We start from the raw sequence: 26,415 nt of genomic DNA, 5'->3' as shown, positions 1-26,415 counted from the left end.
CGCTGCATTATCAGTACCAGCATGAGTGTCACCAGCTCCAGCCTTTTGTGGCTGTCAAAGGCACGGGAGTTGTAGTAGCAGTAGTACCGTGTTAGTTCACCGTAGTTGTGGCTTTTGCATGCTGCCACCGAGCATTGCTGTTTTAGCATGATGGGCAAGCACATTAATAGCTACACGGCTGGGAGTTTGCTGTCGAACACGGCAAGCGTGCGGCAGGCAGGAAATTCGGCATCGCCGAGAAGTGCGTCCGACCGATGGTGCAACCAAAAGGATGCATTGAGGAACACAAGCTGCAAAAAGCGCACTTTGTGAGGCAAGCCGTGCAAGTTTCCCCGAACTGGAAGAAGAGCTGCTCTGATGGAAGCACGGAACAACGGCTAAGCATTGACAGCGGACATGCTGCGCGACTTTTTTTGGGATGAGCGTGCACCAGAGCACAGCACCATCTTGGAGTCTGAATACTCCGCGAGTGACGATTGAACATAGAATAAATGCTGCTCATTCCCTGATTGGTGTGTTTTTACTATAAAGACAAAATTTTTTTTCACACATCATGTGTGTGGGCTGCACCCCGAAAATTGGCCCTGGAATTGGAATCGGGAAAAAAAGTGCGGCTTTTACATGTGTTTATACGGTATATACCTGTGTACTTCCTTATATCTGGCTTTTTCTTTACATTACAGGACATCGTCAACCGAGACACAGAGGGGGATGTGTGGCACACCATACATTCACACGTGCGGTTAATTCATGTCAACACAAGCCAAGCCTTGAAGGTAAGCTAAAGTCTTGATTCATGTGCAAATTACTCTGAACTTTGTGCCATTATGGACTACAGACTGCTGCAGAGGCATTGGCTATTTTGCAGAGGCTCAAGACAGCTTGGCACTGGTATGGAGATTATTCACGTGACTTCAGTTGCACAGTGCACATATGCAGGCAACCATTGCTGTGCAACATCATGGCAGATGAATGTGTAGGCATTCACACCCCGCCTTTGAAGCACAGGATAGCTGTGGTGTTCAGCAGCAGCCTCAGTGCTCTGTAGGAAATGTGCATCTCATAGTGCAGGGCCTGTATTCTAACTTTGATATCTCGGAGCATCAGTTGCTCAAGGGGCTCACAGTGCCCCTTGATGAATGATTGAAGCATTGGAAGTGGGTGCGGCTCTCAGTTTCGACAGAAGGGGTAGTGGTGCAGTTGCATCACCTGTATCCGTGGCATTCATTTATTAGTGCCACAGTTTTGTGAACTGCCTTTTTGGAACTAAAAATAAAAATACAGTGCACTGCCTGTAGCCCTCACTGTACCCCCTTCTGCAGCATTGGAGGCCATGCAGTAAGAAATAGGATTGCCGAATCAAGTGCATTTCAGTAGCGATGCGCACCTCACTTATTTCACGGCTGGTCCAAAGACGCTTTATTTCGCAGCTGAGCAGTGCATCTGCCTCTGCTGCTTCAGCCAGTCACTGAGTGCTTCATAGGGTCAATGCCTTGTGAGATTGAAGTGGGCCCGCCAATGTTGTCTCTCCAATAGAACACCACAGGCAACGAAAATGTTGAAGTGGATGTAATTAAAATGAAAATAGGTTAAAATTTAGGTTGTAAAATAAAGCTAATATCATGTCTTCGTGATTTTATCATACTAAGAATGAATATCTTGCAACATTACCAGCACTTAATCTTTCCCCATGCATGTCCAGAACACCTTGTATCAACTTGCAGTTGCCATTTGCTACGAGTTCATACTCTTCTTTCTTCTTTAACATTAAGAATACAGGAGTTTAGGGAGGCAGTGACACTTCTTACAAATGAGCATTGATAAAACAATACTAATTTGTACTTATCTGCAACCAGTGCAACCTTGTTTGTATGTGATGGCTGCCATGTTCAATATTTTTTGCCGTGTGACATATTGAGTGTTGCATCACTCAAAGAGAATTGGGACAGTATTTTCTCTGCTTAAGTGCTCTCTTGTTCAATCTCACTTTTGTTTTGTACTGCATTTGGAAGGGTTACTTACCCGATTCGGTCGGAATTAATTGTTAAATCCTCATCATCTGCAGCGACTACAATCCAGAACACTGAGTTATTGCAGCAGTGGTACTGGTATAGTGCTGTCTCGCACCTGGAGGGAGAACAAATGGGAGCTGTAACAATAGAAGGCTTGGAGCTTCGAAGAAACTTTCTTCTTCACAGTACTCGAAATACACCTTTTCATTCTGTATTTAGAGTACTATGAAGAAGTAAGCTATTATTGTTGAGTTGATGTTTTATTTCTATGCCTGTACTACAATATTCATACTTCCGAGCTATTAGTTGACCGCATTGACACTGGTACTTGCTCAGCAGCCAGCCTTGTCATGGTAACTGATAAATAAAGCATAACTGAACACGTATGCCTAATTTTTTTTTTCACTTTGGGAACCTATCAGTGCTTTGTCTAACACCGTGGTGGCAGGCTTTCTGTGGTATGGGATATATTGTCAGTTAGTGAGATTGCACAGCTTGTGCATTTCAGTTGCAGCTTCCTTATGTGGCCGGTTTTAAAAGTAAAGCATTTTTAAAATGAATTGTCTACATACAGTGTCAATTTCATCAGAAGAGCTTTACTGTTCTCATATAGAATTTAATTTTGGCAGGCTTACTGTATTCAGTTCAGTGACATTGTCATTTTACTGGTTTTTGGCTTTCTGTGATTCCAGTTCAGCGGCAAGCAGCTTCCCGACTGGGGATTTCATCAACATGAAGTTGTCACTGATCGCTTTATCTCTCAGGATGACACGGTGTGGAATGTAGAAGAGCATCGTTACACCAAAAGTGAGTGACAGAACAAGAACAACTCATCGGCGGAAAAAAAAAAAGCTCCGCAAGCTCTCATATTTAAATAGGAAGGTGCGCTGTAGTATTGTGGGAGCTGAAAGACAAGAATGAGGCAGCCGGGCAGTGAAGTGGTACGATTTGTGTGCATGATTATATTGGAATTGTCACTATACTTTCAGTTTGGCGCATGATAGCCTTAGATGCTTATGCGCCACTAAACCCAACACAACACTATACAGTACAACCTCGTTAATTCGAAGTCATCGGGACCGCGAGAAATCTTCAAATTAAGCGGCTTTTCGAATTAACCGAACACACCAAAAAATACTACTCGGGCAAAAAAATTCGTTGCAGGAACGCGCTACCTTTGTACGGCATATTTTGAATTGCTGAAAGTAATCAGAGATGCTGGTTTGCCGCATCCGGTAGTTTGCGGCGCCGAAGGTCATGTTCTCGAGTTGGTCAACTAGGTGAAACATTTCAGAACTTCCACCGTGGCACTCAACAAAACTGCGGATAACGTTCAGCTATCCGGTAACTTCACTGAGAGCTGGTGTTCGGGTAGGCTCGTCGGTGTCGTCGTTGCTATCGTCGCTCTTATCGCGCATGTTCGCAGCAGCAGTAATCTCACTCTCCAAGTCCGAGTAGCCTGTCTGTTCATCACTTTCAAAGTTCAGATACTCAGCGAAGCCGACTGCGTTGGACTCACCCTCCTCTGCGCAGAGTGCATTGATGCGGTTGCAATACTCTCCTCCTTCTTCGTCAAGCGTACATGGCTAGTCTGCATCGGCATCAACAGTGCTTTCACTGGAAAAACCAGCGTGCTCAAAACACCGTCTGATCAATGTGGGCTCCACTTGTTTCCAAGCGTACACCATGAGGCCCGTTTCACATGCTGCGAATTTTGCCGCTCCGACACTGCGAATTCGGTGCCGCAGCTGACGCTGTAATGCGATTGCCGCTCAGTCCTTTCACATGCAACGCGGAACCTGCGAATTCGTTCGGTTGTGACAACAGGGTTGCTAGATGTCTGCTTATCCAACCCGTGAATAAATGCGGGAGTAATGCAACATGGAATGTGTTTATGTTGGTGTAGTCATACGCACTTATAGATACAAGGTAGCATTTCATATCTTTTTATCAAAGTAAACAGTTCTGAATCATTCGAAAGTACATGACGGCCAAAGCCAAGCCTGATAAAAGCTGGCCAAAGCCAAGCCTAACGGGGAGCCAAGCAGTGGATGCTCCCTGTTGGTCAGTCGCAGAGCGAACACACCAACGCTGCGAATGAATTCCAACCGGACGGAAATCGTTCGCAAGCCGTCTGCGGCAAGAGCGGCGGCCCTCTCTAGCCGCAGACTGAACGAATTCGCAGTGTCGGAAGGTGAAATTCGCAGCACGTGGAACGGGCCTGAGGCATATGGCTCCGAGGAGGTCGATGGAATACTCCTTGCAATTATCATAGCAAAGGAGCATGCGCTTGAGCAGGTGGTGCCAATAAATCTTCCTTGTGTGGTGAATGACGCCTTGCTCCATCGGCTGTGAGATGGAAGTGGTGTTCGGAGGTAAAAATACCATCCTGATGGCCTGGAGATGTGGGATGTTGCCATGTGCTGAGCAGTTGTTGACGACAAATAGGACATTCCTGCCTGTGGCCGCGAACTTGCGTCAAGTTGCCACATGTAGTCCTCAAATATTGCACCTGTCACGCAGGCTTTCTTACTGTTCCTGTAGACGAGTTCACCCTTTGGCGGCAGCCGCGCATTTTTGAAGCAGCGAGGCTTCCCCGTCTTCCCGACAACCAGTAGCGGCAGCTTGTGTTTACTGCACATGTTCGCACCGAACAGCACTGTAATCCTGTCCTTGGCCTGTTTTCTACCCTTGATTGCGGTGTTCTTCACTGTGAATGTTTTTGTTGGCAGCATCTTATAAAAAAGTGCAGCCTTGTCAAGGTTGCAAACGTCGTCTGCACCGTACTCGCTAAGCAACGGCGCCAAAGTGTGCTTTTTCCAATCCTCGACAACGCTCTCGTTAGTGCTGCCGCTCTCACCACAGATGGTGAGAAATGTCAAATTATTGCGTTCTTTAAAATGGCAAAATCATCCGTTACTGCACTTGAATTCTTCGTGCCCAAGTTGTAGAGCTAGGTCGTTGGCCTTCTCCCGTAGTAGCGTTACATTGACGGGAAGGTGGGCTGCTTTTGCTTTCTGCTGCCAGCGAAGCAGAGCAGATTCCACATCTTGGTACGTGGGAGCCCGCACTCATGTCCGCTTCGAAGAATATGTCTTGCCGTAAGCCTCTAGTATTTTCGACTTGTTGCTCAGTATTGTGGACAACATCGAGAGGGGCACGCCGTGCCTTTTAGCCAACTCTGTCTTGGAACAAGCGTTCTTGCCTGCTTCTTGGATCAAGCAGAACTTCTGCTGCAGTGTTAAAGTCTTTTACTTCGGCATTTCGTTCGCTGGTACAGTCACAAAGCTAGCACTTCTGCACAGCCCAAAAAAAGCAACGGCACAGTAGCCGACCCCTAACCACCGCGTACAACACAAATAAATGGTGCAGGCGAGACCTACTTGCCGGTGGTGGCGGCATACTTGCAGCGTCAGAGGCACGGGGGAAGAGCGGTCGCGGTATGGAACGCGTGCCTCCCTGATGCGAAGAGAGAGGGTGAACCACGCCATGGGATGGCGTGGGGGCGAGATCACGTGATAAAAACCAGTATGCCCGCCGCATTGCAGTGAAGCACATCTTCTCCTCTGCAGGCGTGCATTTCGGCGGTCCGCGGGGCGCACTGTGGACCGATTTTTGTGCCGAGAGTGCTCCGACTGGGCCGCTTCGCCTATAAATCATCTTCATTGCTATGTGGGTTTGCCTCGTGGCTCCGTAGGGCCGTCGTTTCGCCGGGTTTGCGGCGAAACATGGATCAGGCATTGCCGCATAGCACCCCAAATTTTCTAATTAACCGGGCTGGCCCAGGCCGCCTGTTTGAATGATCCGGCCAACTTTACATTTGAAAATACGGGACCGCTGGAAACCTTCGAATTAACCGAGTTCGAATTATCGAGGTTTTACTATACTTTGTCTCATTGGAATGTGGTCCAGGCATGACAGAAGCTTGACACTGATTCCAGTGCAAGCTGACATTATTGCTTGGGGATGAAACTTGGGAGATGGCAAAATTTACGATTTTTTCAAGCAGATTTTATCTCAATAATGTGATTTTTCGCCGTTTGTGGATTTTTAGACTGTTCAATTATTTGGACCATTTTTCTGGTCCCACCGAGTTTTAAAAAATCGGCTGGCAACTCTGGTAAAATATTGATATTTGATTCGATCCAAATGTCTGTGTCTGGTGCTCAGATATTTAGTACGGGATTTGTCAAGAGCAGGTAATGTTTCTGGAATGCTTCCTGATCGTTGTTTCAGTGCATTCGAAGTGCTCCATTTGCTAATTTTGAAATTGGCTTCAAAATCATTTGCGCACTTTCTTTTTGGATATTGCAGCCTTTCATGTCAGGGACATAAATGGTTTTGAGCCTAATTCTGCTGTTCAGTCATTTTCTATGACCCAGAAATACGTATTTGAAATATAAGCTTCAAAATTATTTGAAGTAAATCATTTTTCACTGAATTTGCTTCAAACCTGAAAGCCACTATTTGCACAAGGCTAGTAAAGTTACACCTTGGCTCCTTTCGTTTGAAGTATTTTTCTATTTTGGCAGCCATATTGCTGTAGCTTCACAGTTTTGCCAATACGCTTGGAATTCGAGCAATGCATCATTGACAAATATGAAATGCAAGTTGATACTAATACAAACTGTAAACATACTTTATGTTTGTGATCAGTGTTTGCGTAACTAGTGTTCACCATGCAACCAACATGACATTGATCAAATCAGTTGCCTATATAGGTGAAGGTATAGATGCACAGATGGCTGTCTTTAGTGAACTATACGAACCAAAGACTGTGCCTTTTGTTCGTATAGTATACGCATTGCTTCAGTTAATTTCAATAAGCACATCTGCCAGGCTTTTGAAGCGAAAGGTGTGGATAGCAGCAGAACATAAAGTTTAATATGTTTTCTTTCCAGATTTGATGAGCATTTAACACTTCTGCAGTACTTCCAGGACTAATAAGATACCATTTTTTTTTGTTTTTACATATATGTAATGTTTGTTAACATGGAAGTTGGAGAGGATAATTAAAAATAAAGCCTAGCATTTTTTTTTGTTTTTACATATATGTAATGTTTGTTGACATGGAAGTTGGAGAGGATAATTAAAAATAAAGCGTCTGCTGTGCTGCTTCTATGATGCAGCTTCTTGACTTTTTAAAGGGCCTCGACCACCTTCTGGTCAAAAATGTTATACTCCGGTGGTTGTGAAGCATCGTTCCCAAAATGCATGGCCGCAAAAAAAATTTTTAAACATCTATCAATAGCTGAGTTACAGCAGTTGCAACCAGCGATTTTTTCCATGTTCCTCTTCGTCTGCGCCTTCTCCAAGTTTTTTCTCTCTCCCGCCTGGTTGACTGGCCCCTTCAAGCGAAATTTGTCCTCCTTTTCCAGCATAAGCAGGAAGTGCAGGTTTGGTACATCAGATGCCTACGTCATAGCCCCACCATGCCAATTACTTTTTGCTTGTTTTTTGTGGCCCAAAGTATCTCCGGTGGCGCCCTCAGCGGTATTTCAGTCTTCCGTATGGTTTTGTTTGCTTTGTAGCCTGGTGTTTCTGATGGGCCATTGTTCATACTTGGATTGGGTTCACGATTGTCCTCACATTGAAGTGGACCCCGCCATATGTGCGCGATTAGAAAGGCCCCCTGGAAATCATCTGGCGTGTGGGGGCAGTATGTTCTGGTTCGTCACGCTTTGAGCTCAGCACAGTTGTCATTGCTACAATGCAGGGAGTATGGCAGTATGCATGAGCAGTGGTCTTGAAACTGAGTTACACATTAGCTCTGTGCAAAGACTGTTCACCTGCAAGCTTTCTGAACTGGAAAAACATGAACAAGATGAAGACTATACAAACGGCACAGCACCCAGAACATGCTGAAGCATACATGGGCTAGGACAAGAAACTAAAAATCATGTTTTTGTGTGCAGATATGTGTGCACAAAAGTGAAAGGCACGATGGAAAAGTATGTGCGCAGCAAACGACACAAATGTCATTGGAAGTGTAGTACGTCATTCCGTGCTACGTCAACACGCTGTCTGGGCACATCCTGTACCCGTCAATCAGAATGATAGACCAATGAGATGCCATTTGCTGAGATGTCATGGTGAACACTCGGATGCCAACATAAAGGATGAGAAGGTTGGCTTTGTTCAGGAGAGGCGTGAAAGGGCTTTAATTTGAATTTTCACTACTTTTCAGGGTATGCATGGCTCTAGTATTTTGCAGAGACTATCATCGATGCTTGATCTACACGCCACGCGTGTCTATTTAAAAATGTTCAGACCTGGTCAGGGGCCATATAAGGTCCTTTTTCTGCTTGGCCTCTATGACCTGGTGTGTGGTATATTGTGGGCCACAATGGTGTGTAATGTAATGTTACACTGTTCACTTTATGATGGACCTCATTAGCGGTATAATGCATGCTTCCAACACTTATGACGTCATATGTCTGCCATAAGTGATGAAGTGTATGTTAACTTTCTTTTCCTGTATGGCACATTGCAGATTCAGACGAGAAAGAGCGAGAACGTGACATGGTGTCAGCAGAATTTGTACCACTGCAGCCCACGCATTTGACCTTCTTTCAGAAGATGTGGGAGCTTCAGGTACAATGGCTTGTTAGGCTTTATGTGCTTAAATAAGCCTAAATACAGAGGCCTGTATTAGAACACCATATGAAAGTACCGTAAAAACCGGAATATAGGTCGAACTTTTTTTCAAAAAAACATGGTGAAAAGTCGACCCCCGTCTTATATACCGGTCATTGGCGGAAAAAATACGGAAGTCTTGCAACAATGGGTGGCTGAAGTCAACAGCCTCCATCACCATCGCCATCAGCAGCAGTGCCGCCATTTTGTGTTTCAGTAGATGCAAAGCGGAAGCTAACGGCAATTTACCGTCGCCTTCAAGAAAAACACGAGTACGAGGAAGCTCACGGGAACCTGGCGGCACAGCGCGAATTTGGAGTATCCGAAAAGAGCATTCAGTACTGGCAGAGGCAGAAGCTGCGTATTACAACTTGCAGCAACCAGAAGAAAACATCATTTCGTGGGCAGACCGTAGTGTATCGAGAATAGGAAGGAAACGTTGCTCTGCGAGCAAGATCGCTGCCTGTGACTGCCGAATGCATCCGCGTGAAAGCGGCAGAGATCGCGCGTGCCTCTAGACTCACGAGGGCGCAATTTAAAGACTCGCCATCATGGTTGCGGCGATTCATGAAGAGGAGGACTTTGCTCTACGGCGCCTTACTTGCCTGTGCCAGAAACAAACACGCGGGCCGATTGGTGCGCGATATTGTTAAAAAATTTGACGGGTGTACATACAAGCAGCATTTAAATGAAATTAAATACTGTCACCATTGTGCAACCTCTCGAGTCGCATTTGTTTCAAAGTAAGGATGTCTTTCGGTACTTTTCTCATTGAAAAAGATCTTTTTCATTTTTAGAATTGGTTAGTTAGGGGGTCGACCTATATTCCGGTCCGACCTATAGTCCGGTTTTTACGGTAGGTACAGTAGCCGACCGACTTTTCGGGCTCTAAGGGACCCGAAAAATGGTCTGAATAACCAAACAGTCCGAAAAATCCGTGAAGTACAAAAAATTTTAATCACGTTATTGAGATGAAATCGGCTTAAAAATGTCACTGATTCTACCTGCGAAAAATTTCTCTTGCTGGCGACGATATGCGCCTGTATTTGTGCCAAAGTTGGGCTTTCACTGTACACTCTAGACAGCAAGGTCACTGCATTTAGTTGAATACTCCCCACGCTTCTTTGACGGACCCGGCGGCACCGGCGGAGCCATGTTGTCCACAACCCGAGTGTGCACCACACTGCTAGTCAAACACATGCAAAGACAAGGCACTTTTCGTTCAAAGCGGTGGAACCGCCGGACGCAATCACAAAATGGCGAACGGATGTAATTTCGTGAAGACTGAACGCCACTGGGTCGACACGGTCAGAGAAACGCAAGTGACGAAACGGCGAATGGCGAACGTATGAGACCCGCCGCGGTGGCTCAGTGGTTAGGGCGCTCGGCTACTGATCCGGATTACCAGGGCTCGAACCCGACTGCGGTGGCCGCGTTTCGATGGAGGTGAAACGCAAAGGCGCCCATGTGCTGCGCGATGTTGGTGCACGTTAAAGATCCCCAGGTGGTCGAAATTATTCCGGAGCCCTCCACTATGGCACCTCTTTCTTCCTTTCTCCTCTCATTCCCTCCTTTATCCCTTCCCTTAATGCGGGCTTCAGGTGTCCGCCGAGATGTGAGATAGCTACTGCGCAATTTCCTTCCCCCAACAACCAATTTTCAACGTATGGGACAAGCGATAACCGCCTGCGATAACGTCGGCGACAAAAGCAAGTTGACGGTGATGACAATCCGACTGCCACCTTGAAGTGTCAGAGATCGCAAGGACTTCTACTGGCAAAAATGAGGTACCGAAAGTACGTCAAGCCAATCCAACTGCGGCGTAAATCTACCTCAATCCAAGATGGTGCCTTTTGCACCGGCGTATATATAGCACTATAGCTGGCGAAAAGCTGATAAGATGGCCGATTTTTTCCCGCAGGCGACTGAAATTAGTCCGAAAAATTGAACTTTCGGACTTTTGAAACCCGAAATATCCGTCGCGAATATGTATGTGCTTTTATGGGGTGACTGACGGTGCCTCATTGAGGTCCGAAATATCCCACAAGTCCGAATTATTGGAGTCCGAATTACCCGTCGGCTACTGTATACAGATCATAGAATACTTGGCTTTGCCACTGAAGAAGCTATATGGAATGGGGAACTTTACATGAGCAGAAATCACATGCTTTGTTGTTTGTCATTGCATTATTCCTGGTAATCACTTTTTGTAGTGTCTTCATATTTACAGGTTTGTGACCAATGTTGTAAAGTAAAGGCTTTCAACCATATTAATTCCAAGGAACCTTGTCAGTCCTTCAAATGAGTGAAGGAAACCTTGTCCCTTGTCCCATTCCTTTGCCATGTTTACCTGCAATGAGTTAAAAATGTAGAAGTTTGAAAAATATTTTTATACTGTTGAACATAAAGCCTAAATGCATTCTAAGCAAGTGGATGATCTGCTTTGGCTGCATAGAATTGGGTGTGTGGCTCTATCAGACTATTCGTCAGCCTTATATCACCTGCAGAGTTTAGCTTGCTTCTGTGTTTAGTTATTTTATTTTGGGGGTGCCTAAACTGATCCAAATGTGTAAACAATTTCGGTGGAAATGAAAAAATTTTCACCTTATGTTGATAGCATCAAGTATGATATTACTGGCTGAACAAGTAGTTGTACATTTATTTTGGTGCAAAAAATCATGTAAAACTAAATTAAGCAATTCTGCTGTGAAACTTTCATACTGTCAGTGTATCCTGCCACATTACTGCATGGTTGCATGCAAAGCTAGTTGTTAAATGCACCAGTTTTGCATTTTATTAACGTTTGTGCTTTCTTAAGCGCACCTTGAAATTAAAGAAAAGTTGACGTTGAAGAATGGCGTTGCGTTCATAGAATGGAATGGCAGAATGAAAGTTGCCCCATAGCATGGCACCATGCGTCAATGGTTTTTGATGCATGCGTGTATGTAACAGACTGGATACCAAGACTGGGCAAGTGTAGCAAGTGGTGTCAGAGGGTCAGATGGGTGGATGAGGTTAGGAAGTTTGCGGGGATAAGGTGGCTGCAGCTGGCACAAGACAGGGTTAACTGTAGCGATATGGAGAGGCCTTTGCCCCATAGAAGACATAGTTTGGGTGTTGGTGATGATGCATAAAAAAATTGTCAAGCATGTGTAATCAACATAGAAGTAAGAAAGTAATTTTGAAGGTGTGTGCTATAATTAAGATTTGAAGAATTAAGAGTAAAGGTTGCTGAGATTGAGGCCACGTTTATTTTCTGTTTCTCACCTTTGGCCACGTGCATTCACTCTGCACTTGCTGATCATTGTTTCCAGTATCGGGGTACACAAGAATGGGTGCATTCGCTGACCAAAAAATTCTTCAATATGCTTTTGTACTTTTTAATTAATGGTTGTGGAATAGGGCAGTGCAGGTTCAAAACTCTCCATTGCTGTAAGAAAATCGAGGTCTTTGAAAACAATTATTGCTTCGTAAGCAAGTGTAGTTTACAGACATAAGTAATTTGAAGCTTTGAAAGGTGTGTAGAAAGAGCAAAGGAGTCTATCCAAAATGTGACTGCATATTGGCAACAAAACTTCTCTTTAAAAAGTGTTGTGGTTCGAGGTTGGCAGGTGGCTTATTCAAGCACACAAAGAACCCTAGGCAGCTGCTTGTAGCAACTCTCAGTTCCATGTAACTTTGAGAATCCATGTAAAATATGGATAGCATTCGTCACTGCTAAAATCTGCTTGCATCGAATGAAAGCATTGTGTTCAGTTCATTTCATCGGAAAGGTGCAAAGAAAGCTAAAGCCTTCATTTTTTTCTTTCTAGTACAAAATGTTGTTAGTAAACCAGGAAAACGTGCAGGACCATGTGTACAGCTCTGAGCCTATGGAATGGCCACTAATGATTCGTGGCATTGCATACTGGATAAGCCCTGTCACCAATGTAAGTTCTGGAAATTAGTAAAGAATCTTGCAGTTCTCATCTTGCAGAGAGAAAAAAAGATTAGATTTCTTGACTTTGCATTTTCATTGTAAAATATTGTAGTCACTGATGATGTGTGTGTGTCTTTGTCCTCTTGCCTTCTTCATACAAGTCATCTGTTGTTTATGTTTCACCCAACTTCAGGTGTCAGAAGGTAGTTGCTTTGTAAGAATAACCAAAATAGTTAATGCATTGTCAGTGCTGTTGTTGGAGTACAATCTTTTTCTGTCTCTTCTTTCCCAGTCTCTTGTAGGCATATAAAACACTGTCATATAGATGTATACCAGAAAACCCGGCTTTGCTTTAAAGTGTGTGGGGGGTGGGGGAGGCAGGCCATCAGCCAACAGTTTCCAAGCCTGTGGGTCAGGTTATGAACCATAGCGCGAGGCAAGAGCTAGCCTGCTCTTTCAGACTACATTTTCATAGTGTAGTTTGTGTTGCAAAACAAAGCTTAATAAAAGGCTTAAATTTCTGCACCGCATGATTAGTACACTGAAAATTCTGGTAATTCACTTGTCTTGAAACTCCATTACCTCAAAATTTTTCTTAGTGCTTGTGACTTCAAGATAACAATGATTTGCCGAAGTCGTGTTAATTTATTTCTGCAAATCTGGGGGGAAATTTGTGCATATACAGCACTTAAAATTTTTCACATGAAGTGGACTGAAGCAGATGCTACTTGAAGTAAACAGCAACACAACGACAATGCCACAAGAACAGGACAACATATGTGCACCAGGTTGAGGAAGCGATGTGAGCGATGAGCACATGTACTTGAGCATAGAAAGGAATCACATAACAGGGTCCACTGTATAAGAAAGATATTTCAGAACAACGGCCTGTGAGGCGAGTTGGTGCATGATGAAAGGAACGGTGGTGCAATGACATTGGCTTAAGAGCAGGACAGCACATGCGCATTTCATCATGCACTAACTCGCCCCACAGGCTGTTATTCTGCTTGAAATTTTGACATGAAGTGGACAAAGACTCCCATTCTTCAGTGCAAGTGCTGTACTGATGCTGTTTTTCAGTTAGCAATGCAAGGCCAACTGGAATAGCTCTAAATGTTGTTTCAATGAGATATCTACAACTAAGGTGAAGATTCCTTCAGGGCCCTGCATTGACACATGTTAGGCAGTTTTTCTGCCATGGTAATAGTATTTCAAGGACTTCACCATGCCGTGATATCATTGTCTGCAATTTCTCTTTTTTATTTTGTTTACAGGCCCAGATTCATTTGATTGGGAATCTGGTTACCTGGTACACGGCTACCATATGCCTTTTCCTCTACATGCTCATCTTTTGCTTCTACCTTCTGAGGCGGCACAGCGTCTGGTCTATGACATTCCTGAAGGTACTTAGGCTGTGCCGTTTATTTGCATGTTAGAAAAAGATTGGACGACGATTATGCTTCTTGGTAACGTGACTTTTGAGCGCAGCTGCTGCAGTTGTTGAACCGTAGGCGACTGCATACATAACACTCAGTGCTGACCGGAGGCTGCTTTAGGTTTTGCCTTGGGGAGCGCACAGCGGTCCGCCACCACAGAGCCTCTCCTTGGGCGATTGGACTACAGTGCAGGCTACTCTGACGCCATCTCCTAGCCGGTCGCCACCTCAGAGCCCGTCTTCTAGCTGCAACCATACCCTCCTCCTCCGCTTTCCTCCTCGTGCTTTCTTCGCTGTTGCCATACTTTTATCCTCTGCTGCGCTCCCTCATTCGCTCTCTTTCATCCTCTGCTGTGCTGCTCATTTGATCTGCCGGTTACGCCGAGGCCCACAGCAAGGGATGTCGCTCAACCCACGAATGGGTGCTTAAGAGCTGCGCTCTAAAATGTTTTAGTGGGCATAGGCAAATCTGCATCTCCTACCCGTGCCCTAATAGGCATACAGAGAGGTGCATATTTTGTGCCACGTCCTCCACTGCTTCCCAGAAGACACGAGCTGGAAGGCACTTATCATGAACTTTGCCCTCTTTATGGAGAGACCTCTTTGTACCTTGGCCATTGGGAGAACCGTATAGACAATTTACAGTGTGAAAGCGTGGGCGCTATCACATTTGGTCATGTGACCTTTCCGCCATTGCTGGCTTTCGGGCCTTCTGGTTTCAACGGCTGCTGGTGGACGGCAAAAATTTAGTGTGAATGCGTGTATATTCTGGTGCTGTGAAATAATTTATTCAACCACCTTATTTACTCTTCTTCTAACTACCCACATCAGCTTGAATGTGTCGACAAACCAGTCAGCCATATGCGCTTTTTTTTATTTATTTAAAGGGGGACTCGGGTCTTGAGGCTGCCATAAATTGCGAAGAACACAGTTTTTTGTATTAAATGTACTTCCAACTATATCTCCAGAAAATGTCCAGGCTCAAAAACAATCCCAAAGGACAAAAAATATTTTGAGTATCGTGCAGCTGAAAAATGAAGCGCAAGCTTTGAAATCACGTTCCACTTCACGTGATCTCAATTCTGGAGCCACTACCCAACCGCCATCATTTTGCTACAGATTGAAAGCTTGTTTCACATTCTTTCATTCTACACATTTTAAGACTACATCAGAGCACCACAGCTGTTTTCCCACAACTCCATAATTGCACACACTCTTTTTCTCCATTCGTGATTTTATAAAAACAGCCACTGCTTTATGGGCTTCTTCTCTGGTTTGCCTTGGGTAATTGAAATGGGCCTCGTAACAATTTATTTAGGAAGAGTAGTGCTGTGCAGTGATGCTGTTTTTACTGGCAAGTGTAAAAACAGCATCACCGCACAAAGTGCATCTTGGTGATTAGTTCTGTAAATATTTCATATAATTTATAAACATTTTTTGGCTAATGGTCTGTAATAAAGAGCCCAATTAAAATCACAAAAACTGCTTATAATTCAAATTCTAAATGTGCTGTTAAACTCGAGGTGCATATTTGAACTCTACATAAAAAGAAAACACACTTACAGAGTGATATTAGTAGAAAACCTTCCGTAAATAAAAAAATAGTTTTATGGTCCGCATCCCCCCTTAATGCAGAAATGCATTCTTTTTAATTCAGCATCTAACACTGTTTGTGGACCACATAGTTTGCTTTCTAACTGCACAGATTACAATTGCAGAATTGCCTTAGAATTTGCTTTCCAGGTCACGGTAATTTTGCCAAAAGGAGGAACATATGCACCGACTTATTCAGAATTTTCACTGCTTTACAAGATTACAACTGAACGTGCATGGCTGAGTGATACCTGTGATCACCCAATTATTGCCTAGATATTAGTATTTTACTTTCTGGTAATGTTGCAGGCTCCGAAGGAAGACTGTGCATGTTGCTCAAAGGATGGTTCAAGCACTCAGCAGCATTTGGCTGTGCTTTGGCGAAAGTAAGACTGAAAATGGGACTGAAATTTAGGACCTGCAGATGTATAGTCTGCTAAAACCAGCTGAGATATACAAAATACTAGAATGAAAAATTGCCTATTGTCCTGTGCAATTGTGTAATCCTAAAAGCATTTACTATTCAATCTACTGGATGCAGTGTCATCAAAAATGAGCAAGGGTACAAGCGTGCACACGTTGACTTCTCCATATCATGACATCATTTTTAAGGTGTTTGCTGTAATGGTCACAACAAAATGAAATCATTACGACAACAATGCAGCAACAATACAACAGTGCATATACTGCTGCTGTGAAGATAACCAGCTGGTTCTCACATTCCCGCAGCTATTGCTGGCATTTAATTTACTGCCATGTGGGGTTTGTGATAATTTTGTCATTTTTTTTTTCGGCACAGCTACTCGTAGCCGTTGTGTCCTCACAGACACCAGTGTGAACTTGCAAGATAGCTCTCAGAAAAATGTCAGCCTGTGCCACGAAGGGCGACACTTGTAAATGGGATCATCAGCTTTTCCGCTAATCAACCACAGGAGCATTAGCTCTGCTTCTCTACGCAGCTTCAAAAATACACTTGACATCTGTACCAAAGCAGTGATGCTGAAAGTTCATCCGACGTTTGTACACAAACAGTGGAGCAGCGGTTCGCACTGCACACCAGTGCTGTTAACTGCAGTATGGCGGTGGCTCCGAAGAAGTGACAGCCATCCTAGTGGCACCTGTGCACAGTGGTTGACTGCTCTCTGTAAGCGGTCTTTAGAAAGGCAGACATTAGGGGTGTTGTGGAAACAAAAATCTTATCTTCAACAGTTTCCACATGGACTTTAATTATCATCTATCAAGATATTTGGTGCAACTCTATGACATAATTTGTGCCGTGTTGTTTACTATTGCATTATTCAAACTGTCTCGTTTCGTGTGATGTAACAGCACTGTGTAAAAGGAAGGCTCAATGTGACGACCACCAAAAATTAATGTTTGCTTGCTGATGTTGATTTTGCGCAGATACCTTCGAGAAGTTCAAATTTGGCGGAGAGCTTTGTGTGGTTGGCTATGCTATGCATCTGGTGCCATATTTTTTTGCTGACCGGGCGCTGTTTCTACATCACTACCTGCCTGCGCTGATGTACAAGATTCTTGGTCTGGTGGTAGTTCTGGAGCACCTTGACTATGTCTTCTGGTGAGTGTGATGAAAGCAATTAGTGACCACAGTTTCTGTTGGTGGTACACGTTGCCTTTAGCCTCACCCTTGTCAAAGATTGGATGAGGTAGAAGATGCATTTCAGCTTAGTGGAAGTTTATTAGCTTATAATCTTCAGTTCAAGCCAGAAAATTACAATAAAATGCTAAGACATTTGCTCTCAGTAACGCCTAGTAAAGGTGAGGTTTACATTTTACCCCTGCTGCTTGCTCTTCTCGTGGTCATGGAGTGAGAGAATGAAAGTGGTTGATAATAATTGACATCAGGGAAAGATTAGGAAACATTCAATGTCCTAAGTGTGATATAAATGAAGTTTTCCAAGTTCTGGTTGTTCAGAATACAAGCTCCTCATTTCCCCATTCTTGTCAGCTTCTAACACACACTTTGATTGGCTGGGGGGGGGGGGGGACCTATAAAATGTACACAAGGTTGCATCTGCCATTTTCCAGCTCCTAACATGGAGCCATGGTTAATGAGATGTGGGTTATTCATTGGCACAATCAGGAGGGGCATTGATTAACACAATGTAGACTGTTATGCATACAGCAATCTCTAATTTCCAGGGGATTTAACAAGATAATTATTGTTCTTGTGATTTATTAGTTATGACTAAAGGCTCATATTTGAAGGAAGGCTTTTTTTTTAACTTGCTGGATGTTTTGGGTGAAAAGCTATCATTTCTCTTATCAGAACTTCACTTACTGTGACTTTACCATGAAAATTCAAGGACAAAGCAATGCTCAAGAGCCACCATTGGCAGAAAAATGGGATTCTCTGTGTTATGGAATTTTTCAGTGGAGCTAAGTGGTTTACTTTGTTTTTTCTTTCCTGCACTGTTTTTTACAATTGCTATTGAAAAAAAAAGCTTTCAGCTCATTGGAAAGAGAAATATATTTACTTTTTAATCGTACGAATTGTTAATACCAATTAATGTTGGTATGAGTGGGGCGAGAAAAATACAGAGTGCATAAAATGGTACTTTAGTGCTATTTGCGTACCTTTCTCAAGTTTTTTGATAAAACAGCTGTTCTTAAAAAGAGCTGCTTCTGTGGCATTAAGAAGAGAGGTTATTGTTGTGATCCCGTTAGTGGTTTTTGGCTCCAGTGGCTAGTTATTTAGAACTGGCAACATTAAAAAGCCCGAAAAGAAAAATAATGAAGCATATTGGAGGCTCTGTAGCTAATGTTCTAATTGACCAAACGCAGGCATATTCGTTACTTTTGGGGATCCTGCATATGTCATGCAAAATTTGCATATGAAGTGTGCAAAATTCCTCCGAGCTGCACTGAGTAGTTCTTCAGTTTTTGTTGTTCTGTCACCTAGAAAACGCAACTCATGGAAGTGCTATGAGGTGAGGCTCGTTAGCAGGGTTATTCAATATATAATTTTTTCTTTATTCTTTTATGACCTTGCATTCAAACTCTATTCAAAGAATATACAAAGTTCACGTTGGTCACCTTTCTTTAATGAATCTTTTTTATTGTGGGTTTTTTGTCCTGATTAGGCAATGAAAATGCTTTGCCAGTACTCAAGTAAATACCGTATAAGCGCTTGTAAGGGCCGCACTCATGTATGGGCCGCACCGTTTTCACAAAGGAAATATTACTGAAAAATAATATCCCCGTAAGGGCCACACATTTTATGACTCGCGTGGGAATAGCCTTCGAAATTCACGCGCCGTGGCCTCCGTGATCAGCTCTGGCTGCGAGCAACGGCGCACTTGATCGCGGAGGCAACGCATGTGCACAGGAGCTTTCGGGTGCCGCCCACGGATGGTGCCCGAGGCGGTGGCTTATCACCATCAGCAACTTTTTCCTCTGTTGCGAGCTCCTGCTATCCATATCGGCATCAGTATCACCAGCTCCACCCTTTTGCAGCTGTCAAAGGCACGGGAGTGTGGTAGCGTGGTAGTTAGCCGTCGTTGTGGGTTTCATGTGCTGTCGCTGGGCATTGCAGTTTTAGCACGATAAGGCAAGCACCTTGATAGCTGCATGGCTGAGAGTTTGCTGTCGAACACAGCAAGCGTGCAGCGGGTAGGAAATTCGACGTGGCCGAGAAGTAAGTGCGATGATGGTGCAACCAAAAGGATGCACTGAGGAATACAAGCTGTAAAAAGCGCGCTTTCCGAGGCAAGCCGTGCAAGTTTCCTGAGCTGGAAGAAAAGCTGCTCTGCTAAGTGATGGAAGCGTGGAGCTGCTACGTGCTGACAGCGGAAATGCTGTGCCACTTGTTGTGGGATGAGCATGCACCAGAGCACAGCACCATCTTGGAGTCTGAATACTCCATGAGTGACGATTGAACATAGAATAAATGCCGCTCATTCCCTGATTGTCGTGTTTTTACTTTAAAAAAAAAATTTTCCGCACACCGCGTGTATGGGCCGCACCCCGAAAATTGGCCCTCAAATCTGGAAAAAAAAGTGCGGCCCTTACACACGTTTATACGGTACTGTCGCTTACATTAAGGAATCCTCTGCATATTTTGTAATTGTTGGCATAACGGTACAAAAAAATTGTACTCCCCACATCCTCTAAAGCCATATCATCAGGAAGAAGTGGATACAGCTCGGCTTCTATGCTGCTGTGGTAATCTGGCTGCTGAGCGTCATCTATGTCTTCTGGAAATTTTCTGTATTTTCGTATGGCACAACTGCCCTCTCGGCACAGGATGTCCTGGACCTGAAGTGGAAGGATACATGGAGTTTCATAATCCACCGCCCTTAATATGTCTTTATCTGTCTATTTTTCGCATGTCTGTGCGATTCACTGGTCTGTTTGTTTAATACTCCAAATATTTCAGATTGTCCGCTGTTTCTTAACAAATTTTATAGCAAAACATGGGAGTGTGCCTCAAATTCTTCTATTGGCTAGGTGCAGTGGTTTAGCGTTTCAAGGACATAATGCCAAAAAAAAATATGACTGAAGATATGCTCTTGCTAGCCACATATTGCCTTATTTATGAAAACAGAACCAGGAGTATGGTATTTAGAGCTAGGAAGCACTGTGTAAACCATGCTCATACATTATGAATAACTGGCAGACCTATAACCACCTTCACTTGCATATTGCAGAAGGTAGATATGAAGTATGTCCAATACCAGTGCAATGTAGTTGATCACATGTTCCAGATTTGTGTCGCTTTGGGACGTTAAACACCCATAAACCAAACATGTTCCAGATTTTTTTTTTCTTGATGACCTCTGTACTAAATTGTTGTTTTATGAAGCTTACATCTATCAACTTCATTACATTGACATCCTCACATGTCTTTGTAGGCAAAGTGATTCAGTGTGTGAAGCTGTTGTTTGCAGCTCTAGTACTCTTGTACTGATACAGCAAAAAGTCCCCCCCCCCACACACACAAGGGACCAGGGAGCTGCATGGCTATGCTGTCTGCTAGCAGCTCACATCCACTCCATGTGGTGGAGGTGTCAGGAGTAGATATTGGCTATCTTGTGTGGTCGCATGTGAATTCCAGCAGACATCATACCTGCACGCCTTGGTCACCACTTGTGTGTCCTTAAGCTTGTTGGTGATATCACCATATTGCGCTTAATACTTAAGCTTGTACAAAACAACCATTGTGCTCTGAGCTTGAGGAAGTGACATGAAGGAGCCAGTTTTAATGCGATGGCATCACAGTTGTCGTCATACCAAAAGTATATATCACACAGAATTTGCTGATTGGTCAAGAGAGGTCATGTCACCTTGTGATGTCATCACAACCTGCCCACCTTGGCAGGTGGCAGTTAATTTAATGATTGGTCGAGAGGGGTCGCATGACCTTTTGACATCATCTCAACCTATCTTCTCGACAGCAACCTAGATATAGAAGTGAAATGAATAATCAGAAGAAAATGTGAAATACGGAAATGTCAGCATCGTCACAGCAAAGCGGGTACTTGCTACGTACTGCTACTAGCAGTCTTAATATGGCAGTTGATGTGCTGACAATTGTAAACAAGCTCACACAAACACACACAGAAGTTGCAACAGAAGCTGTGACAAATGGGAAATCTAATGCTATTGCATTCCACTCTTAAGGTGACTCCAGTGTCCTCATAGTTGTTTTTTTTACTCATTTATGCTTTCACTTGCGAACAAAAACTCTGAACTGTTCGATGCAAAAGGTTTGCGGAACTTTTTAAAGTGTTAAATGGCTCTTTTTTTTATTGCAGTTCTCGAAGGTCATTTATGCGCTCTTGCATCATTACTTTTTTCAGTGCTTCCTTTAATAGTCGGTGAGTTTTTTTCACCAAAGACCTTATTTTTGCACTTAATAAGACAAATAACAATATATTTGCATAGTATGTTCACAAGAATGGAAATGCTGTTTAGTGATTTATTGATGGCAGAATGACTCATTATTTAACACGTTTGCTATGAAGCCTTGGGATAGCTCAGATTTTTTCAAAGAGCCCGTGGAAAACAAACGTGCCAGGTTGCTATTGCCATCTGTTGTCGGTTCCGATAAGGACTTCGCTGGAGGCTCACAAGTGGGTCACACCTCACCCAATAAAATCAAAGGGGACATACAGGGGTTAGGGCCCCGAAAATCACTGCCACAGTGAATTTATTTAAGGCAGCTATGTGTTCTTTCATGTGTCTTGCTCTGTATGTTTTGTTTTGTATGTTTCATCTCACTTAGTGTGTTGTGAACATAGAAACTTCATTGCAAAGAGGTATGTTGGAAACTGGTTAAGCCGCATTTATTACTAGGCTTGGTGAAATGGCATATGTTTGTGTGTTCATATTAAAAAGCATATGCAGACATTCTGTATTTCACACCTACGTGATATGGACAACCATCATCTAGTATTACCCCTCAGCATGCGATGTGTAGCAGGGCTAGAATGGAATCGAAAACTTTATGCAAACATATACCCACATGCTTCCCTGTGAACAGAGGATCCCAGCACTCCTGTGCAAGCTACTAAGATTCTGGAATGTCCTGTGTTTTGGTAATGGCCATTCAGTGATTCTCTTCAGCCCATAGTATGTGTGATTTAGGCTGTTTTAACTGACTTTTAGGGGTGCGCAAGTATTAAAATTAGAGCTCAAATTTGAATAGAATAATGACAGCAGGAGTCAAAATCAGGTACTGTATTTGCTCATGGAGCATTCAGATGTAAAGAAAGCAACTTACACTGCAAAAGGTGCCTACAAGTTTCCTCTGGACCAACATATTTGTCAGATAAATCTCTGCAATTAGTGAGGAAGAACTAGAATAATTGAGTGCAGGTAAAATGGGATAGGTCTGTGACAGTGTCTGAAGAAAGTATATGTGACATTTGACTCGCTCATAGTCTTTGCGCACATATCTATGTGGTATTCATAGAGATATACTTAGTGAATGTGGCTAGAGTGTTGTAAAGTAGTTACAGTCAAGCCCACTGAAACGACCGCAGTTATAACCAAAGCTCGCTTATTGTCAATGAGGTTGATGTTACTGTCAAAATATGTATTATGGCTATGGTACTGTGACACAAATAAAACAAACAACCATGGCCATACCACTCGGTTATTACGAACGAGGGATCCCCGTAAACTCTCCTTGCGGCCGAGAAACATGCATTTCCCGCCAGCATGCAGACCAAAGAGCATCTCCCGGCTCCCGTGGTCTCCCCCAAAAGAAATTGTCAGCCCCAAAAAACAATAAAAAAGGCAGCATTGAAATTATAGTTAACTGCCAGCCAAGTGCGCCCAGGCAGTCTATAAGGTCAATCAGTGGGTGCATGGGGGCCGACTGGTTAAAGATTTTAGAGTGGAAGCAGAAGCATGGTAAGAAAGAGACAGGGGCAGCGTTGAAAGTGAGCTATACTGCACACAGCCAGTGATCCACCAGTGGCAGCAATGTGAGAAGTTTGAATACCTGTCTGGATGTCTGTCTGCTGGTCCATCCGGTCACGTGGCTTATGTCGCCTGCCCAACAGGATCTCTGTCTTCTGCGCTGCTGCTGTATGCAGGCAGTGCACAGATGGCAACCAGTATGCATCACCTTTGTGTAGAGTGGTCGAACAGTGTGCGCAAATCGACGAAAACCAAACTTGGGCAGTAGCCAATGGTTTTCGGGCAAAATGCTAGTTCCCACCTGGTTTGTAGGTCTACATGGCTCTACCTCTGCGCAAAGATTGCTTCAAAAACCTGGAAGCTGGTGCGAGGTGCCTTTTAATTTCAAGTCCAATGTGCTTCTTGAGCACTTTACACAAGGATGGTGCATACTTAGTTCCGCGTGCACAGTGCTGCGGTCGCTTCTTCGCTGCATCCTCACAGCTTTGTTGAGGATTGAAGACAAGGATGCTGACCTACCACCAGTTGCTTTGAACGCCTCAATCACTGTTGGTATTATCACGTCTGTAGAGTGGCTCCTCCATAGCAAGGGCCTCGGCCAGGAGCATATGACCGCGCTGGAGAGCTTAAAAAATGGGCTTGATGATGCCTGTTTTGAAGAAAGACATGCGCAGTGTACTTTTTAAAGAAATGCTAAATGCCCCTTATTTCTGACTGTATGTTTTGGCTGTAATAGGGCAAGTCCTATGAACTTTAGATACAGCGAATGCTATCCGCGTGACCGTCAGGTTCGTTATAAGTGGGTTTGACTGTATTAAATTTCCAGGATAGTGTGTGGCTGTATGTTTTTTTCTTACCTTCAAAAGGTTCTTCATTTGGGATCAGGCTGTTCAGTATGATCTGCAGTCTTGGTGTGGTATGCAGATAATTCTGTGTTGGCCAGAGAGTTGCTGTTCTATTGCATACAACCCCCAACTCGCAACACAAGGGGCAGTGGTTTGTTGGAGTCCCAGCTCGATCATTTTTATTTTCAGTGCAGTTGCTTTTCTTTCTTCAGAGGCACTGCATAATGGTGGTGGAATAACCTCACGACCCTGTAGACCAACGAGGAATTGTGTATTTACGACATCACTGTTGTACTCTGTGATCATTGTGGGGTGTTTGAATTACCCGCACGAGGTCATGTGGTTGAGATGTCGCGAACCCTCTCGACCAATCCAGATTTTCTCGATACAACGCCAACGCCGGGTTGTTCGTTGAGTAGGACCCTTAATGCTATTGCGTTGAAATGTATCCATTGTGGGTTCATTAGTCTTTCGAATACTGGGAGTTTGAAAGTTGAATTCTGTTTTCAACTGTTATCTGGTTATTTTTTGGCGTGAACATGAAAGTCAGATATTTGCACATTCCTACGTAGTAGTAATAATAATTACAGACGAAGTTCAGACATGCAAGTTGGACCTGGGTGCTTAATTGTGTTGTGGTATATTTGGAGGAATTTTGTTTTGCTAGGCACTTTCATTCATGGAAAGGTAGTGTGTTGGTTTCACTTCTTTATGCCTTTAATGCTCATTGTGTTTTTGTTGCAGTTATTTATGTGATTTTGAAGAGTAAGCTTTTTTATGTCTTTTACAGTCCTGTACTTAATGTCAAGGGGTAGAGTAATAACCCTTTTAAGAAGTGGTAGTTACTGCCTTCTTGGAAGGTTGTGACAGTACGTTTTAGGGGTTTTGAACTTAATGATAAATGGTGTTGTATACTTCTTTAGCAGGCTGTTTATGCTGTCCTGACCAACCCCTATTCTGTATCAGATATAAATGAATGTATAGGGGCCAAATAGCAATTTAGGCAATTTTTTTTCTCTTTTGTGGTCCTTCTAAATGTTAATTGAATTTTAATCATTTTAGAGACTTAAAAGCAACGTTTGCTGAATTATGGCTATGTTGTGTGGAATTAGAAATATAATTTATCCATTGTTCTGGAAACGGGTTGGGCTGGTTTCTTGTGTTGTATTGTGCAGGGCCTGTTGAAAGGTTCTGCCCCCTTTTTTGGCGTTCTGTTCTCTCAGATTACTGTGATGAGTCTCACAAAAATTTTCTTATTTTTAGGTATGACATGGCATTGTGCATCTTCCACTGCTGTTTGCATTTTAAACTTTGTAGGTGTGAATTTATGCTGGCCTGCGTGTCTGTGTTTGTTCTCAAAGTGGCTGTTTAATCTTGTTTTAGAGGATTTTTATATGTACTCAGTATGTTAATTTATTTCTTTAACAGATTTTGTTCTTTCTGGCCACCTGTTAAGATAAATAGGCCCTCATTCAATGGTTGCTGTGCACTTGCATCACATATGGGCTGTGAGCACCAAAATGTTAGCAAAACTTTTCTGTGTATATCCCAGTGACATGTACATTTGTTACCAAACTGTAATTATTTATCAGAGTAACACTTTATAAAAGTCTGAAAGGGTGGTTTTAACATCAAGCCAATTACAAAAATTTTGGTACTACCTTTAAAATATCTCTTGCATTTTCATGCATTGCTTCTTAATGTGTATTCACACCATGGCATCTGGGCACTGCACCTGGATTCTCATTATTGAGCATTTGCTCACATGAGGTATGTTGTCACAAAGTGAAAGTGGAAACTTAATTGGAATCAGTCCATGTCCTCAAATTGGTATTAAGAAACAGGTGCTGAAGCAGAATTGCATGTCCACAAGGCCACGTGCACCTAGTTGCTCATCACCGTTTTATAGAACATAAAGAATGTTTTCTATTTTGAGTTTCTGGTGGTGTTAGAGCCAGTACCATTCGTAGCATGCATTTGACATCTGAAGTGGCCAGGAGGACCTCCAGTGGAGTATCTGGGTGCAGTATGACTGTCATTTGTATTTTCTAAAGTAATTTTGCATGTGATATTTATCTGCATTCAAAATTCAGCAGCTTTTATTTACACAGCATCATTCCCTCACTCATCTCATAGTGCTGCTCCACACTTATAATCTGTGATTTAAGGAAGTGCCTTAACCATTTCTAAAACCAACTCACATTATCTCTTTTTTATTACTGCACGTCTTGAAGGGTACTTTGATACTCTGGACATGTTTACTGTGACTCTTGTCGTCTGTCTGGTCTATGAGTTGCTATACATGAAAGAAAAAAAATGCAGCAGTACAGTAACATGAGTTAGCGCAATAAAACGTGTTTGCAAATGAAAACTGCATTCTTTTTTTTCATTGCAGTAGCACTTGTGAGCTTCACATGTGGTTCCAAGTGTGTTTCTGCTATTTTTACTTCCTGTAAACCAGCAAACAAATCACATTTCTCTCTCAAAGTGGAACATGCTTTCTGCAGCATAATCTGGCTGAAAGTTTCAATTCTCCCTCAGTTTCTTACGAATTCAGGTACCTACAATCTCCAACACTTGTACAGT

At 43.3% G+C, this 26,415-nt stretch overlaps 1 protein-coding gene across 1 annotated transcript in view; it reads left to right on the top strand.

Annotated features, from left to right (window-relative positions):
• The window catches only part of LOC144115031 (protein O-mannosyltransferase 1-like), a 41,330-nt gene extending 15,130 nt beyond the window's left edge, over positions 1-26,200 (top strand). Inside the window, 8 exon segments of the mRNA XM_077649157.1 lie at positions 684-776; positions 2,705-2,819; positions 8,506-8,606; positions 12,461-12,577; positions 13,842-13,940; positions 13,943-13,970; positions 17,000-17,174; positions 19,732-26,200. Of these exon segments, the coding sequence (XP_077505283.1) occupies positions 684-776; positions 2,705-2,819; positions 8,506-8,606; positions 12,461-12,577; positions 13,842-13,940; positions 13,943-13,970; positions 17,000-17,174; positions 19,732-19,918 (915 nt within the window). The 3' untranslated portion in view covers positions 19,919-26,200.
• Positions 26,201-26,415: the final 215 nt, after the last annotated feature.

The sequence above is a fragment of the Amblyomma americanum genome, chromosome 1 (genome assembly GCF_052857255.1).
Source record: "Amblyomma americanum isolate KBUSLIRL-KWMA chromosome 1, ASM5285725v1, whole genome shotgun sequence".
Classification (NCBI taxonomy): Eukaryota; Metazoa; Arthropoda; class Arachnida; order Ixodida; family Ixodidae; genus Amblyomma; species Amblyomma americanum.
This window is presented reverse-complemented; position numbering and strand designations above follow the sequence as displayed.